The sequence below is a fragment of the Penicillium psychrosexuale genome, assembly GCF_028828465.1.
Source record: "Penicillium psychrosexuale strain IBT 29551 chromosome Unknown utg000004l, whole genome shotgun sequence".
NCBI classification, from domain to species: Eukaryota; Fungi; Ascomycota; class Eurotiomycetes; order Eurotiales; family Aspergillaceae; genus Penicillium; species Penicillium psychrosexuale.
In genome coordinates, this window is record NW_026643189.1 from 5121667 (window position 1) to 5138707 (window position 17041).

Consider the following 17041-nt stretch of genomic DNA (forward strand, 5'->3'; position numbering starts at 1 on the left):
GTCTCCCCTTGCTTCGACTACTACTCTTGCCATAATTTAACATTCAATCCATCTCTAGGAGAGATGCCGACAGCTGGTCATGGATAAAAGTAGGGTACTCAGGGAGGAGCGAGTACCTGGGAATGTAGTTCGCTCTCGATCCGGAATCCCCCACTGGGGGGCGCTACGAATAAGGCTTAGTGGTCTGTCGCTACTAAAAATATGTACGTTTACCGATTCGGAAACCCGTGGCGGGGTGAGGATTTGAATTTGGTCTAGCGTTTATAATGTATGTCAGACCTGCCTGCTGGCTAGCTTGATTTGTAAATCTTCTAACTAATTGAACGTCGTCAAATTGGTCAGCAAGCGCATAGGCCTAGGTTAGAGGCGTTCTAGAGTTGCTATTGGTCAGATTAAATTTTCGGGCCACAATTTAGATATAACATGTTTGCTTTTACGAGCGCCCAAGTGTTGGCATCATTGGATGAAAGGTATTAGTCATTTTAGGACGGGCTAGCATGTTTAACTGAGCTCTTGCTCTACTAGCTCGATTCAGAAACATCCGTTGAGAACATCGCCTGATTGATTTCAATAAGAAAGCTCCAGATCGTATTGAGCAATGAACCTTTGAAAGCTGCATCTTTTCCAAAGAAAGATGATGACCACGCCGCATCCTTTGAAGGGTCTTGAACTGACACTCGAAGGAAAAGCTATCATGATAGTATAAATATGTCTAAGTAGCCAGCTCGTAGTTTGTGCTTCTTTGCTCGATATCTGATTATTCTGGTCTCTCAGGTATTCAAGTGATTTCGAAAATCCCCAAAAAGAACTTACTAACTAATCTTAGAGATATCCTCGCTCAACATGGCTACCATCTTCAAAAGATTCTATACAGTTGTGGGAAATGTGACTTTGGATCATGTGAGACAACAAAACGCCAATGGAGCTCATTGGGCCGAAATCCTTGATACTGCTACTAAGAGGGAAGAGATCGCGGCAAGTAAAATGCTAGGTTATGTATGACTGCCAATTTGCTAATACAAATAAAAATATAGAACCCAGCATTCACAAAGCTCCGGATCCTGTAAGTTCGGTGAGACGGTATTTTCTCCTATCTGTTGCATTCGACTAACACTCATCTGCGAATTCTAGAAGGGGCGCTCGTGCACACAAATCCCACAGTGACCCAGACGAAACGCAATATGTGATTTCCGCCCGGCTTTTGACTGAAAGGGAAACCCGCATTAAGTCCTTGCATGTGCGCGAGGATGGAACCGTGAAGCCGAGTAAATGAATTTGTTATTGCTCTACGGTTCTGTTGGTCAAGTCCTTGCCAACTATTTGACAACGTGGATTATTGTGCGCGAATTCTACATAGTCCTATTGTTCTTAGTGATTCAATCTTATATGCTTGAAATTTTGTTTTCGGTAATGACCCTCTACCGTAAGTAGCAACATCATGTATGTAGTTATTCATGAATTGCGGAGTTGTGGGGCCCCGTGATTTGATACCCAAGGTTCGGATTTTAAGGTTATGTAGGCTAAAGGGTGGAGTGTCAGAATCTAGGATGAATACTGTTATTTTTCATTCCTGATACAGTTGGGTCACGTGACTGACCAGGCTGGTATTTCTGCAGAAAAACCAACTCAGGTGGTTTTTCGCCCGAAAAACCAGTCCCGCAGTTTTTCGCCCGAAAAACATCCTTTCATTTTGTTTTGTTTGTTTTGATTACTAAGTTGTCCACAAGATTGTCATGTTTTAGGACTATTGTCATTTTTAGAGAGTTAGAGAATTTATTGAGATTTTTCTGCCACATATACAATCGCCTTACCACCGTTTTTCCGTCATGGAGTAATGTATGTTTCTCTCTCTCTTACTCAAATTGCTAGTCTCTACTTTTTCCTGACATATTCTAAGCTTTGGCTAAGCATTCATAGTAACTTTGAGTTTCAGCATACAGGGAGCTACCTACCAAGTATACCTAGGTACCTCCATTCGCTTACATACTCAGCATAAATACCTACTAACTACATACCTAGTTGGCCGGCGGTGAGAACGGTGAGAATATCGATTCCGCCTCGCTCCCATAAGAACAAGGCCCCTTCCTTCCAGGATTTCTTTGTTTGACCATCTTTTTTTCAGCCTACGAGTTCAGAATCAGCATTTTTTTTCGCTTTGAAATTCGACTAGTCAAATCGATCTCAATGAAGTATTTTTCATTTGGATTCGGTCGCGCCTTCTGGCGCCGAGATCCATCCCCCTATCGAGCTATCCGACCATCAAGTTTCAAGACTCTCGACCCAACCAAAAAGGTTGAAGAGGAGCGAATGCCTGCTTATGATCTAGGCCTCTTCTATCCTGTTCGGTTTGGGGATACATTTCAGACTCGGTACCAAGTTATCAGCAAAGTGGGGTTTGGAGCGACTTCAACCATTTGGCTCTGCCGTGATATCCAGTAAATTACAAGTCCGCGTGCACTGCTTGCTGTCTTACTAAACCGAGCCTAGGAAACATCGCTATATTGCCCTGAAAATCTTCATTCAAGACTGGAGAAAGAATCGAGAAGTCGAAGTCTTAAGTCGGCTTTCGGAGCTAAAAACGAGACATGATGTGAATGGTCTCATTCGTACCATGCTCGATTCTTTCGAAATAGAAGGTCCTAAAGGCAAATACCAATGCATTGTCTTCGAGCCTCTTATGACGAGTTTGTTACATTTTCAGGAGACTATGGACTCACCAAGTTTGCCGGAAAATTTATTGAAAGCACTGTTGGAACAACTACTTCTCGCCTTGGAGTTACTTCATTCTGAGGCTGGGGTTATTCATACTGGCAAGCTCCCCCTTTTTACAAGCGGTCATGCGTCTTCAAAATCGCTAACATCATATATCTCAAATGTAGATATCCAGGCAAAAAATATCATGATTGGTACCCGCGACAACTCCATTTTTAGCGACTGGGAAAAGTCGGAGAAAGAGAATCCAAGTTCACGCAAAGTTCTTGATAGCCACACAATCTATGAGTCTCAGCCTTTCCGCCGAGCAAATGCTCTGAGCAAATTCGGGCTGCCGCTCCTCTCCGATTTCGGTGAAGCCCGAATAGGGAAAGTGCATACTGGTTTGATTCAGCCGGAGTTGTATAGAGCGCCGGAGGTCATTCTTGAGATGGAGTGGACATCCAAAGTTGATATTTGGAATGTTGGAACGCTCGTAAGTTTGTCTTCCTTTCTGTATGTCTCCGTTGACATGTGGAAAAATACTGATATGCGAGCAATATCAGATCTGGGATTTATTTGAAGACGGTCATTTATTCGATGGCAGAGGGCCTGACAAACAGTATTCGGACTTGCATCACCTAGCTGAAATGACAGCAATTCTCGGTCCTCCACCGACGAGCTTTCTGCGCAAATCCCCAGAAAGCCAAAAGTATTGGGATCAATCTGGTATTCGAGTCTCCATTCCGTACTTAACACCGTTTCGGGCATGTTTAACATATACACAGGTCAATGGAAGGGAGAAGTCAGTGTCCCTGAATTATCGTTAGAAGATTCGGAGGTATATCTTGAAGGTGAAAATAGGCGTCTTTTCCTGCAGTTTATGCGAAAAATGTTGCAGTGGGATCCAGATGACAGGCAATCCGCCTCTGATCTTTTGAAGGATCCTTGGCTTAATAGTCTCTGAAATCATGACTGAACGCCTATGTATGTGTGATCGACAAGTATATGTACTTAGTGAAGAGGGATATGCACGATGGGCAGTCTGGCCTAGCAGACAAGACGAGAGGGACACAACAACACTAACCATCTAAGGAGGTCAGTTAGCAAGCATGGGGTCATACAGACCATAGTAATCATCCTTCTATACTAATGGAACAACATCCTGTAAGCCTCTTCTCATTCTGTGTGTCGTCCGTGGGTGTTCGTTCTGTACGTTGAGTTCTATCTGACATGCATGGAGGCCCCGAGATTTCTCCCTGTCTGAAAACCAAGGCAACTATCTGATGACTCCGGTTTTCTCTACCGCATCAGTTTGTTTCCACCATTGTGCCTAGCCCGGCGTCATGCAAAAATATGGCATCCTGGATTTTTGTTGTACGGGAGTGTGTTTCTTATATGTAAGATACAGATTGAAAAAAAAACATATGAGACCAATCATGTCTCCTGTGGGTTCAACCCATGGTCTTCTAAGGTCCCATAAAGATTGCTGCCCCATTTTATTCTTATCATCAACTGTTTAAGGGTCAGTGATTCTACTGAAATAGCACATTCCATTCATCTGATTCCACACTGGAATTGAAAACATAATTCGTATCATACTCCTGACCCCTGCGCTTTTGAAGGCAAGCATACGAAACACTCTATCTAACTCCACCTAACTCCAGATCATAGGTATCATGAACAGGCAACATCAAGGGAAAACAATTATCGCCAACTTAAATCAACAGACTCTCCACACTGCTCGGCATCTTACCTGCAATCATAGCACTTTCCCCCAACGATAGAGTCGACATTTTGCGGTCTGTATTCGGGCGTGACAAGTCCTCAATCTTAGTACAGATCCAGGTTGACGCGTACATATTCACCCTAGAAAAAATGTATAAGCTTCATCCGTAATTAAGAACCAAAATACTGAAACTCACCGATCAATACATGTACCTGGGAAACGAGCTCCCACACGACGAACAGAGAAGCCGTTTTCCTCAAAGTGCTTGATGTACCAAGGATTGATACTGGCGGAACGGAGGAGGATGCGACCGCCCTTTTTCAAGGCTTTGTTGAAAGTTCGGGCTTGGGCAGGGGCTGAGTCCTCTGCGGGATCGAACCAGTCCATTGAGTCCATTACCTGGTGCAAGTTTAGTATGAAAAGTCCCGTTGAAAAATATTTTGGTACTTACCACGGCGATAGTCAGAGTTCCTGGGGTGATACGGTTGATCACTTCGTTGATCTCATCAGTGTGGATGCGAAGGCCATCAAATGCACCAGGTGTGGAAAGCCTGACGTGTGCTTGAGGAGAAAGATAGGTGGGGTGGCATCTATAATTTTAGTTAGTACGTGCAGTTGAAAAGATATATAAGAGAAAACGAACCTTCGGGAGAATTTGCCCTGAGCGCAAAGGAAGTAGAAATAGTTATCGTTGCTGATCAAAGTATCGTTGATCACAGGGTCGAGAGTATTGACAACATATTCCCAAATCGATTGGCCGCTGACGTCCTTGCCATTCTTCATATCTTCCGTCAAGCCGTTGCGGCGGAAGAAGTCGTCGACAATCATATTTCTTTGGTTGCGTGGTACTCCAGCAGCCTTCCAGGCAAACCATTCGGTGCTCACAACAGCCCAGTGGAGTGGTCTGCTCATTAGCACACGTCGAATGCGAGGCCATATTTCGCGCTGCTCTGCGAGACTCTGCGCTTCGCACAGCTTGCGAACTTCACCTTGGAGTCCGAAGATATTGAAGAGCCATCGCACCATACGAATCGCGTGGCGAGATCCACCGGTCTCATACAGACCATGGCCAGAGGTAGAGGTGAAGATCTGGGTGTGCTCGAGCCAGTACTGGAATGCCTGGCTGGACAGGTGAGGGCTGAGCTTAGAGATTAGCAGTTCGCGGAACTGTGCGTGCTTGCCATCACCGAAGATTTTCCACATATCCCGGTGGCCCAAAGCTGAATAACAGGCGACCTTCAGCTCGAGAAGATGATTCTGGTTGGGGTTCAAGTCCACTGCGTGCACCCGGCGGGGGCTCTTTTGAAGATAATCGAGGATGTTGTCACCAGCGCTGGTGATCGCGAGGATCACGTCGTCTTTACCGATGTTCAGGAGGCGGTGGTCAACTCGCGGGTCTTCCCATGTGAACGCGTAGATATATTCGTTCTGGAATTGAGTATGTTTGGGTAGCATGTCGTTGTAATAAATGCGATAATGGTGATTCTGGTAAAACGACGACGGAAGAGGCAGGTTTGCACTCAGGTTAATCACCGCAGACTCATATGCCTTGGAGCGAATCTCATGTGTGCTTTTCACCACTGCATTATCCATCTCCTGCTTGTGATTGGCAGGAAGCAGGTAAGGAGATTCAGTAAAAGATGCATCCAGCCTCTCAATGGATTGACTTGATGGGGTAGATGCCATCTCCTTTGGACAGCCGACAAATATGTAGTAGGGAATACCACCGAGGAAATAGTTTCGTTCGCTGGCAGAGATGACAGTACCAAACTTGTATTCCAGATAGTCTCGGCGGGCAGCTTCCAGACTGACCCGGTCGAAATCAAACCAGGCTCTCCAGAATACACGCCCAAGCCAGTTGACATGGCGGTTGAAAGCGCCGCCAGTATAGTTGCGACAGGACACATCGACAATGCTCTGGACTATATTGAATGAGTGACATTCATGCAAAGCCTTGAGGTATTACTTACCGTAAAAGTCACACACACCCAACATTCCAGTTGACTTCAGGCGGGAGGTTAATGAGTCCACCACGCTGTAATAGTCTAAAAAGTCAATATAAATAGTCTTGCGTGGATCTTCAATACTCACCAGGGATCATTGATAGACTGTAGCTCATAGTAATCAAGTCCACGCCATCACTTGCTGCATTTGTAGACTGCGGATTGAAGTTCGTCCCGGGCAGGTGGAATGACCGGGCATCCTGGCAGAGAACAGTAACGTTCTTCCACCCAAGACGCTCGAAGCGGTTGCGGGCAACTTCGCAGAGGGACGGGGAGAGGTCGACCAGGTAAACATGTTTGAAGAACTTGTCCACCGGAAGAAAGGCCGCCATGGCTTCGATGTTGTATCTATCGCGAGTTAGATGTTCTGTATCACCTCGGGGTTCCTTTCGTGCCTACCCAGTACCGCCACCGACCTGGAATCGATTAGCGCTAGCTCAGAAAATAGCAATTCAATACTTACATCCACCCAGACAGCCTTTCCAGCCTTGACTTCTTTATTGCCGACCTTGTACTTCAGCTGTGCAGCCACCAGGCCAAGCATATCCTCTCGACCACAGAGCAGACGACGACGAGTGGCATCGTAAATTGCGGCCTGACACGGTCAGCTTGGAGCCATATTGAAGCTCGCACACATTTGATCGCACCTGGGTCTTGTAGAAGCTCTCCAACGCATCTTGCTGGCCTCCAGCTTTCTTATCATGGGGTTTGATGAAGTTCGCCCAGATGAATTTCAAGTAAGGTCCAGCACCAGTGTTGGCAACCTTGATGTGCTGAGAGGAGACGAGAAGAACCAAGCCGACTAGGGCGAATACCAGTAGGGCTGCCCCGACGATGTAGACGTGCATCCAATCCATGTTCAATATTCAGAGTGATTCAACGAAGAGCAAGAGAAGCGACCGAGAGATTGAAATATAAAGCGAATCGGCTCTAATTGACCCCTCCCACGGGAAGACGGCAACGTGTAGCACGTTCTATCACAGCAACACATGGGGGGTGCATTGATAAGAGAGAGTGGAGGGGCAAGTGAAGGTACAATAGACATGACCTGCAGGTATACCAACGGGCATGAAGAAAGTAGCTTGTACATGGACCACTGTAGCCATTTGGATTGAACAGTCGATCATCCGAAAGCAGCACCGACCAAACCCAAATGACTGCAAATCCACTCCGATCCGACTCTAAGGGCAATTGGGTTCCTGCAGTAGCTCGTCGTCCCCCGATGTCTGGGCCACTCACAGCCCACTCACCTCCCATGTGGTTCCCTGGAAGTCTTGGCACTGCCCGTTGGGGTCCCGTCGACTTGGCCCGTGGGGCATACCGTGCCCCCCATAGGGCCGCCACCAGGGCCAATCTTTAGGGCCCACGGGCGCCAATCAGATCCCGGATTGCTAGCACACTGGGAGTTCCCCAGGTTTGATGGGATCTCAGTGTCACCACGATGTATTATAAAGGGCCTAGATGGATCCCGAGGACCGGAGCATCTCGCGATCATATGCGGATTATTAGTTTGTCAATTCAGTTTGTAAATCAATCCGAACTCTTAAACTCTCTCGGGTCTAGTTATATATAAAAGTGTTAGGAACATTGGCCTTTCTCACTCTATTTATGTTACTTACACCACCAGACAGGAACCAGCGAAAAATTACCGAGACTGCCATGCTTACTTGAATGAATGACAAGTTATTAGTACTAAAACACTCCAATAGCGGCTGTCTAGTTGAATGAATGAGCGACACAACAGTAACTATATCGAGTTTTAGTTTAACTAAAATGCCGCCAAAAAATGCAAATGGACGAACGCTACATGAATTGACTAAAACAATCTCTGGTTAGTCACTAGCCCTAGTTTACTAATTGTCTATCACATAGAAGTATGAGATACTGTCTGTGGCGGTGTACGCTTCCCTAATCAGGCCTGGATAGTCACCCTGGACAAGGATTTCTGCTCCGTTATAGGTGATAGCAGCACCCCTTCTCAATGGCCTATGAAATTTGTAAGATCAGCTGTTTAATAAAGATCATAATTGTCCGAACCTATGTTTGAGAGTATGCATAGTTCGATCCAAGATCCAGGAAAAACTGCTTGGCTGTGTCCTCGAAGCAGTTAGTCTTGAAGATTCCCCCGTCATATATGTTCAAATACACCGTCATATCATCAAAAGGTCTGGATGAATCTACGAAGAGTGAAACCACTTCCGGTACACAAAAAACGGGATATGCATACTTCTGAGCCTGATGCTCTCGCAGAATAACTTACAGAAAGGAAATTGTAAGCATGAAATGACTAGATCAAGTATTTTAGCCCCCAAAGAATATGCTCTTTCAGGTTTAGCCTAGGAGCCTCTATGGCCCCACCATTTAGAGTTATATCTAGGGACGCAACTTCAATAGGTAGTCGGCATAGAAAAACATATTTCGAAGGGTACATATAGTGACTTCTTTTATCACCGCACTATTCGCGTGTAGAAAAATTATTGATGGAACTCAAGTGCGTATTTACACTACATCACCCAACCCAATTGTCAATGGCTGGTGTCTTGAGCATGCTACTAGATCCTCAAAAGATCAGGCGCATATTTGGGTAAATACAAGGGTGAAAAGCATGTACAGGATAATTTCAAGTATTAATCTAAAGGTCGTGCAAGAGTCGGAGATCACAAATGATCTACGATCTCCGAAATGAGAGAAAGAAAATGGATTGATACAATGAGATGTGTAAAGGTGAAGAGATTTTATCATTGAGCTTTGAGTAGGCTGCGACACAACTATAGTGCAGACGTCGTTTAGTTGACGCAAAAATAGCCCTTACAGACTAGACCGTCGCTGAAATATCCTTTGAAGACTCCACGGGTTCCTTTGTACTCCAAATATCATTGCCCGCAGAGAAGAGAACCACTTCATCGCAATGTCGGGAAAGGAGATGTCGATCGTAAGACTAGGGGGCGATGGTAAGACTTCTTTCGTTATTGTCGTAGTAATCTGTTCAAATACGAGCATAGACACCTGCTATAAGTATTAGTGAGAATCATTGCTCGAGAAGAAGGGTATTGAACAGCAGTAGCTCAAACTAAGCTAGGTGGTGATAGGTCGAGGTTGCAACGATTTTGTGTGAAATATAGCGTGGTAAGTCGGCTTGGCAAACAGGATAACGTGTAGAAGGAGCTTTGGTTTGATGCCACAAGGAACATAGGTTGATGATAACTTGAAAGCGATTGAGGTTTGCCATTTGCGTAGATTCCAAGGGTGGGGTAGGAGACAGGGGTCGAAGAGCAGGTGATAAGTTAGGCATTCATGGGTTGGACTTGGGTTTGGGAGAGTTCCATCCCATTTTCCCTATTCTTTCACCCCTCCATCGAAATGATACGTAAGGCTATCTATCATATGTAGTTGGAGTAATCTGTACATATGGGATAAACCATATCTTACCAACTTTGAGTGTAAAGCTTCGTCTAATCCTCCCAAATCTCGCTTTGACCTCCTTCAAAAAGAAAATCTAGCTCATGGGCCCATGCAGGAAGCAACAACCAGGACGCAACAAGCGCTGGAGTCGGATAACCCTGGTCAATTATGACGGTCAAGGTAACATGTAACACATTGCGACGATTTATGAGATATAATCTTGCGTCTATATTAGCATTAACGCTGCGGACATTCCAGTATACTCTCTATTGTTTCTATGAGGACCCTTCGAAATCTACAGTCACATACATATACATCAAGACATTTTGACCAGTAGCTTGAGAGTTGAGACCCCATGGGCTTTCTCGGCATAGTCTCCGAGTGGCTCCTTTCTACCACGGGTTGGATCTCGATGTTGGGAAATGTGCACACTAATGCCGAAGGGTATGTGGTAGCTCGGAAGCGTTCGATTGTGTATCGTCCTCACCCTGAGATGGTTTCCGCTGGAGGAATCGGCAGAGGTGTTCGGGAGACTAGGCTGGCCTTTTCTATCATTCAACCCTCTCACTGAGAGTTTTTCTGTGAGCTGTACGCAGTAACAAATGAAGAAAAAGGAGGAGGCAGAAGGGGAAAAAAGAAACCATGATCTGCGGGAGAGTACTGAAGTGCAGCTGCATTCCCAGCGCGTAATTCGCTGGCCCCGTCACCCTTGCAAGCCAGCGAAAAACCCCCAATTCTGAATTCGCTTCTACTGCTCATTGGTTTAACCAATCTTTACTCCCTGGTAGAGAGGGCATAGCCCCATATGGCTTTGGCTTACAGGGGAAGAACGGTGACACCCACATTAAGAAGAAGCCTACTTCCGTTTTATTATAAATTCTCCAACCTGCTCCCTCTGTCTCCTTTTCTCTTCGCTGCCCTTTCCTAGTTACTACTGAATTCAATTCCACATCAGTTTCATCCGCAGTCTCCAGTACCAAATGCCACCAATGCTACCCGGAGTACAAGTGGAAGCCTTTTTCAGTAAGGAATGGGCCACCACTTCATATTACAGGCAGGTGATAAGATATCTTACACCGGCAGACATCTCTGTGGTCCTCTACCATGGGCAAGTTCAATTAGATCCAAAGGAGATACGAAGCGAGACAGAAGACCAGCGAGAAGAGAGGATACGCGAAGCGTGCCTTGAGGTGATAAAAAGTGACAAGCTTGGTTCAATCGTGAAAGATCCACGCCTCACAGCGCCACCGTTTATGGGGCTCCAAACAATAAACATTGGTCGAATTCTGTTGGGTCTGTTGAGAAACGAAGAGATTGGTACGTACTCCTCCAACATACCAGGGCTGTTCCGTCACCTGACAGTCATTAGCTGCTGCGAGTCTCACCTTGGATGGCCTTTATACCTCGACCCAGTTTATACGATTGTTAGTTCACGTGAACGCACCGGAAAGCGCACTAGAAGTTGGACCAAAAGACAGTATCAGAGTGATTGGGCAATCATTCGAACTCGATGGTTCAATGTCATTTCAACTCTACTCAATAGGCAACCCGGTGTAAGTGTTGAAGTTCTCTAAGGAGTAATACCAGCGTTGACCAAGCTTAGGAAACAAGAGCAGACCATCTCCACCGTCGAAGCTGGGTCTCTCGACTGGGAAGCGGCTATTACGGCTCGCCCGTGGCAGGTTACAATCCAGATTGTTACGTGGGCGACACAAAGAGACCCATTGATTCAGTGAGCCACTCTGATCTCCTCGAACAAGAGTTTAGTCTTTAACCTACACTAGGGCCTTCATGCGAGTGCCTGTCGACACACCCTCGGCTCTGGAGGAAGGTCATCTCCAGATCATCTCTGAAGGCTGGGATAGAGTCAGCGGTATTATAAAGAAGCTGCGAGAGAAAAGCTATTTTGAACAAACCTAGCTAGGGGATAGTTGATTCCAGGTTGAATTCACATTCCCCTGGTTATTTTCAATGTTTCAATGAGAAGATGTTTCCCATAAGCGAGACGCCCTACGATGCGGGATTTTACCACGGGAGAACAAGTCTTTAAAACATACTATAATGGAGGAGCCCGGACCAAAATGTAGCTGCCCTATTTTCAGAAAGAGAGGGTTTTCGGTTTAGCATGTTAGATAGGGAGAACTTAGGACCAGAATGGCCACTTCCGTACCGCGTAGTTAGTTACCTCCAGCCCGTATTATTAGTCAGCAATCACCTTGGCATGCTTATGTAAGACTTTGCAGGATCCATCCAACTCAAGTACGTACAACAACTGAAGTACAACAAGGAATTTGCTAAAATTGCAATAGTACTACTTTCTTCCGTGACCGCAGTGTGCTTATAGGGGCCAATATATACATATACAAAACTAGATTTGCAACTGCATGAGACGATTGATTGTATAACTACTTTGATAAAAATTCACTATACGTAACGCCATTTTCCATTGCTCAGACGCCAGACCCATGGGAAACTACCTAGGCAGAAATTTGGAGATTGCAATGTTCAAAAAACAGATCCATAATACATCATAGAAAGCTGCGAATGACTATTCGTCATCGCTCATGCGAGTGTCCTCATCGGCTGGCTTTTCTGTCTCCCCGTTCTCCAACGATTGCTCCTCCTCCTGGGCAACGGGCTCGGGTGGCATATTGCTTGCAAACTTTGGATCGACGCGCAGACGGGTCAAGGCACGCTTGTAGATTTCAGCCTCGTTGGGATCACGCATAACTACTTGCATCTGGTCAATCCGTTCCTCGGTCTCTTCCTGTTGGGTGGAAGTGGGAGCGAGACCGGCCTGAGCAATCGTGCGGGCACGCTCCGGCTTGAGACGGGCCTTGCCTGAGATTGGATAGTAGTAAGCGGCCAGTTGTCTGGTGTCTCCATCCTTGGGCTTGAAGAGCGTCAATGCAATGTCCTTTTGGTCGGTGTTGAAGACCTGAGCACTGGTGGCGTAAGTGCGAATGCGATCATAACGGTGGAATTTGGTGCCCTCGGCGCTCTCATTGGTGTATAGGTCTTCGCTGTCTCGGTTCGGGTTGGACAGGTTCATGCTTGCGTCAATGTTCTTAACAGACTGTGGCTTCTCTGGAAGGAAGAGTTGGTAGTCATAAGGAACTGGGCCTGGGTGGGCGTAAAGAACAGGGTTCGTGAGGTGAAGATTCAGCTTGGATTCATGCTCCTGGCAAATACGCTGCTCGGGCGCGACTGGTGTCAGAATACCAACATCCATACGTTTATCCCGCTTGCCTCCGACGGCTGTTAAAGGCGCCTTATCAAACTTGAATTGAAGGTAACCACCAGGGTCTGGGAACCCTTCCAGATCAGGCATCACAGGGAAGAACCCGACTGGCTTCAGCTTCGGGTTGTCAGGGTGGACGGGATTAGCCCAGGCATCAAGTTCTGCCTTTGTGGGGGGAAGACCACGGATGTGGCTATCAGTGTCCTCTCCGACGTGCTTGCTCTTGGGGTAGGCGATATCGAATCCTTTTTGAATGAACTTCTTAACATGTTTCGGGTCATCCACAGGAGGCTTTCCTTTCTTCGCAATGCGCGGTTGTGTTTTAATAGGTGCAGGGCGAGATCCATCTCCGCCACTGCGGTCGACACCGATGTGTTGCGTACGGCGGAGGAAACTGACATTGGTATTCCTAGGGGCAGGGTTTCGGAGTTGCTCAATAGTCATGAGAAGGGGAAGGTCAGCGGGATCCATGGGCTGAGGGTTCTCTGGTGCCATAATAGCTGGTGGATATGTTAGTTGCAGCAACGCAATGATAGGGGATTCTGCATTGACATACCACTCTCGTCGCCCAAATGTAACCCCGGAATACCGACTAGGTCAATTGGCATTCCACCTTCGGCATCGACTTCAATGTTAGGCTCCTCACGGCGTGCCAGGTTTGAGGCAAACCCGGGGGTGAGGAAGCGACTCAAGCCCTCGTGTGGGATGTCAAGGAACTTGGGGGGCATGTCCGGGGGAGGGAGATCATTGCGATAGCGGAGGGACGCAATGTACTCCTGGTGAAAGCCCCCTGAGGACTGACCCTCCTTGGATTTGGAAGACATACTGTCGTCTTATTTGGTCACGCGATTGGCTGGGCGATTTTGCGCATTAGCAACTCGGCGTACCGCGTGGACTAGGTGGGACGGAAGCTTACCGTAATGGACTGGAATGGACTTGAATAGACTGGGATGAACTAGGATGTTGTCGCCTTGATTTTGGCGAGCGAAAATGGTAGTGCAACTCTATAGTGGCCAGTTAGTATAAGAGCTCGATTCAAAATGGATGTGAGGGAATTGGTCGCAAACCTACCGTGAGGAAAGTCAAGGGCTTGTAGAAAGGCAAGGACGGCGGTAGGAAGCAAAATTGGCAATATATCAGAATCCAGTGGTTCGGCTCACCAGTAGAAGGGGTTATCCAAACTGGCCACAAATGGAACTGGAGGAATCGGCAAAAGCCATACAGAGCAACCCCGGAGCTGAGCCTGAGAACCATTATTCTGCCCGGATTCACCGTCTGTTTATTGCGTTGTGGGAATATACGCGTGGAAATACAGAAAGTATCACGTGAAAGGAAATAAAGTATGGAGATGAAAGTGTTAGAAGCAGATAAGTGCGTGCATTTACCCAACCTCAGGACAACAGCTCACAACTACACAGCTGTTTCTTTTAGGTCAACTAATTATCGACTGCGAGATTCAAAGTACTCCATTGTATTAGAAAAAATATAGAAATTCCTTTTGAAAGTGACCACAAAACATGCAACTCCCACGCCGAATTCTCATAATACCATAAATGAATATCCCGAAGTGCTCAGTAGGCCCACATGCACTTGTACGCCATCAGCCGGGGACCAAGTCGATCATACTCCAACCTTCCGATCCAACTGTCGTTTGTACCGCTTAGTTTGCCGAAAATACTGGCTCCCTTCCATACAACAACCTGGGGATCGAGATCTCTGGGCGGTGTCCCGATCATGATCTCCTTTGAGAAGCCAGGGCGGAGAGCCTGTAGTCGCTCTTCCAAGAAGAGATGGAACCCGCTAGTCAAGCTGCCTCCACCGACGACCATGATACCGCCGATGAAATCCCGCATCTTTTTCTCGTCTGAGCGAGCCGCGTGGGCAATGGAGGTCAGGATAGCGTTGTCCAGACCGAAGACAGGCATGATATCATCTCGATCTTCCACGGCAGGAGGGCGGGGAGCTTGGGCTACAGCGGCTGTGGCAGCGGGCGTGCTTGTCCCTCCTGCTTGAGGGGTCCCTATATTTTCCGGTCCTGGAGAACCAGCGACAGAAGATCGAGGTGTGCCCTCGAGTTTGCTTAAAGCGTGGGGGCGGCTTGGTGTGGCCTGAACATCCGGCACCGCCAAGTGAGACTCGCCATTTGTCTTGCCGCGGGGAAGGGGAGGGGCCATGGCGGTCAAAATCTCCGACTGGGCTGCAGAAGTAGGATCATTAGGTGATCCATCATAAATGTCAACAGAACGATCGATCAAGGTCCGTCTCCCGGTAATTTTGTCAGAGTTATCAAAAATAGCAGGCTCAAATACACCCATTGGGGCAAGAAGAACCTCGTCAAAAGCCTTGAAAGTGTACTTTCGCGTATCCTGGCCTGCCACACGAAGGTGGAAGTCAAAGACTTGTGGAGAAACGCTGGCTTCGTTCATGGTGCAGATCTTCTTTTTGAGCTCTTCGGCCAGAAGGAAGTCATGTCTACGCCGTAGGTTGATATCGGCATAGGGGAAATGATCGTACAGCATCATCTTGATGAACGTTTCGGTCACGTCTTGACCGCCATACTTAAGGTTCACTCGAGAGTTCTCGATGCACATGCCTTCTTCCACACAGCAGATCGAAGTCTTCTGCGCTCCGATATCGACGACACATCCCGAGGTGAAGCCTGCACCAAAGGTGGCTGCCAGACTTTCTTGGATGAAACACACCCGAGCGAACGCAAACTCTCGCATCAACATATCCAAGACTTGGGTGACATAAGACTTGTCGTAAAGATCCGGGATGACGAAAACACACGAATACTGGGTCCAATCCTTCTTGCTCGTCAAGCGCAGTTGATTCTTGATCGCATCCTCCACGATCAATGAGATATCCAGGAAGAGAGACCTCTTGCTTGTGTAGTCCTTCTCGTTGCACCAGCCATTCCGGATTGGCCAATACAGCTTGTAACGAGGTTTCGAAGAATCCGGAACCCGCAGAGCCGGCTTCCCGACAATATACTCTGGTGGGGGATTAGAGAGCTCAGTCCATTCAGCACGCATTGGATCATTGTGTTCAGAGATAATTTCTGGCACGGTTCTGCGGTTATAGTTGACAACCATCTCCTTGGAGTTTGGAAGCATTCTTCGCTTGTTCTGTCGCATGTGCACCTTTAAATCCGCAGACATCTGATTGAAATGAGACGACCACTATCAAAAAAATTAGTACAACGCCATCTCGACAAGTTGTTCTGGACATACTTCAGGTCCAAAGGCCTTTTCGGGCTCCATTTCAGAGCCATCGTCGTGTTTGAATCTCTTGGGCTTAGGTTCATCATGGTCTTCGGACTCGTTGGTCGCTGATTTCCTCGCAATCACCATTGGCAAGGTCTTCGGCAGTGCGTCGCTGGCAAGTCCAATACGGAGGTTCTGACTGCCCATGTGGATGACAATAACCTTGGAGCCAGCCATCTCGGCCGGGGTCTCCTCCGCATCCTCCATTTGGGCGTCGCCATCTGCCTCACCCTCGCCTTCCGCGGTCTCGGTCTCGGTCTTGGCCATTGCGAGGGCACGGTCGTGATCCTTCGCTTTCTTCGTCATCTTTGTCCTTGCTTCCTCGTTTTGTAGTCGGAACGCGAGATTTTGATCGTCTCGTTTCAGGTAGTCCCTACATAGCGCAATCAGTATTGACGTTGTCAACTAGAGCCGTGCGGCAGGCATCAGCCTAGATACGTACGTATAGTAGTTCTTCTGATTGATTGCCGGAATCTGCGGCCAGCTGGATAGTTCCATGTTATTGTCGGTCCGCTCCAGGCCTATGTCAAGTATCAGCTGCTCTGTTCTTGATGGCTGTATTCCAACAGCTCGACAGGACTATCTTACCCTCATCCCGGAGGGCCTTGCCTGACTTCTTTCCAACCATGGTGGTATCGGGTTGTGGTCGGCTGTCTTCAATTGAGACTAATCGCGGCAGATCTAGGGAGTGCGCCGGAGGTGACTGTAG

At 47.3% G+C, this 17041-nt stretch overlaps 7 protein-coding genes across 7 annotated transcripts; 4 read left to right on the top strand and 3 right to left on the bottom strand.

The window, feature by feature from the left end:
* Positions 1-843: 843 nt before the first annotated feature.
* Positions 844-1273, top strand: N7518_007832 (uncharacterized protein; the record flags this gene model as incomplete). Its single annotated transcript, XM_057188759.1, has 3 exons — positions 844-996; positions 1035-1063; positions 1132-1273. The coding sequence occupies 3 exons, from the start codon at positions 844-846 to the stop codon at positions 1271-1273; spliced, it is 324 nt and encodes a 107-aa protein (XP_057040462.1).
* A 911-nt stretch (positions 1274-2184) lies between these two features.
* On the top strand, positions 2185-3521 carry N7518_007833 (uncharacterized protein; the record flags this gene model as incomplete). Its single annotated transcript, XM_057188760.1, has 3 exons — positions 2185-2435; positions 2488-3187; positions 3258-3521. The coding sequence occupies 3 exons, from the start codon at positions 2185-2187 to the stop codon at positions 3519-3521; spliced, it is 1215 nt and encodes a 404-aa protein (XP_057040463.1).
* Positions 3522-4409: 888 nt separating this feature from the next.
* On the bottom strand, positions 4410-7280 carry N7518_007834 (class I SAM-dependent methyltransferase; the record flags this gene model as incomplete). The annotated part of the gene is made up of 9 exons (XM_057188761.1): positions 4410-4560; positions 4617-4819; positions 4872-5010; positions 5064-6342; positions 6391-6465; positions 6512-6771; positions 6823-6839; positions 6887-7018; positions 7071-7280. 9 exons carry the CDS (start codon positions 7278-7280, stop codon positions 4410-4412), a joined length of 2466 nt encoding a protein of 821 aa, XP_057040464.1.
* Positions 7281-7576: 296 nt separating this feature from the next.
* Positions 7577-7783, top strand: N7518_007835 (uncharacterized protein; the record flags this gene model as incomplete). The annotated part of the gene is made up of 1 exon (XM_057188762.1): positions 7577-7783. The coding sequence occupies one exon, from the start codon at positions 7577-7579 to the stop codon at positions 7781-7783; it is 207 nt and encodes a 68-aa protein (XP_057040465.1).
* Positions 7784-10805: 3022 nt separating this feature from the next.
* N7518_007836 (uncharacterized protein) lies at positions 10806-11745 on the top strand (the record flags this gene model as incomplete). Its single annotated transcript, XM_057188763.1, has 4 exons — positions 10806-11142; positions 11195-11378; positions 11429-11557; positions 11610-11745. 4 exons carry the CDS (start codon positions 10806-10808, stop codon positions 11743-11745), a joined length of 786 nt encoding a protein of 261 aa, XP_057040466.1.
* A 628-nt stretch (positions 11746-12373) lies between these two features.
* Positions 12374-13890, bottom strand: N7518_007837 (uncharacterized protein; the record flags this gene model as incomplete). The annotated part of the gene is made up of 2 exons (XM_057188764.1): positions 12374-13566; positions 13623-13890. The coding sequence occupies 2 exons, from the start codon at positions 13888-13890 to the stop codon at positions 12374-12376; spliced, it is 1461 nt and encodes a 486-aa protein (XP_057040467.1).
* A 747-nt stretch (positions 13891-14637) lies between these two features.
* On the bottom strand, positions 14638-16960 carry N7518_007838 (putative chromatin remodeling complex subunit (Arp8); the record flags this gene model as incomplete). The annotated part of the gene is made up of 4 exons (XM_057188765.1): positions 14638-16248; positions 16300-16705; positions 16775-16853; positions 16921-16960. The coding sequence occupies 4 exons, from the start codon at positions 16958-16960 to the stop codon at positions 14638-14640; spliced, it is 2136 nt and encodes a 711-aa protein (XP_057040468.1).
* Positions 16961-17041: the final 81 nt, after the last annotated feature.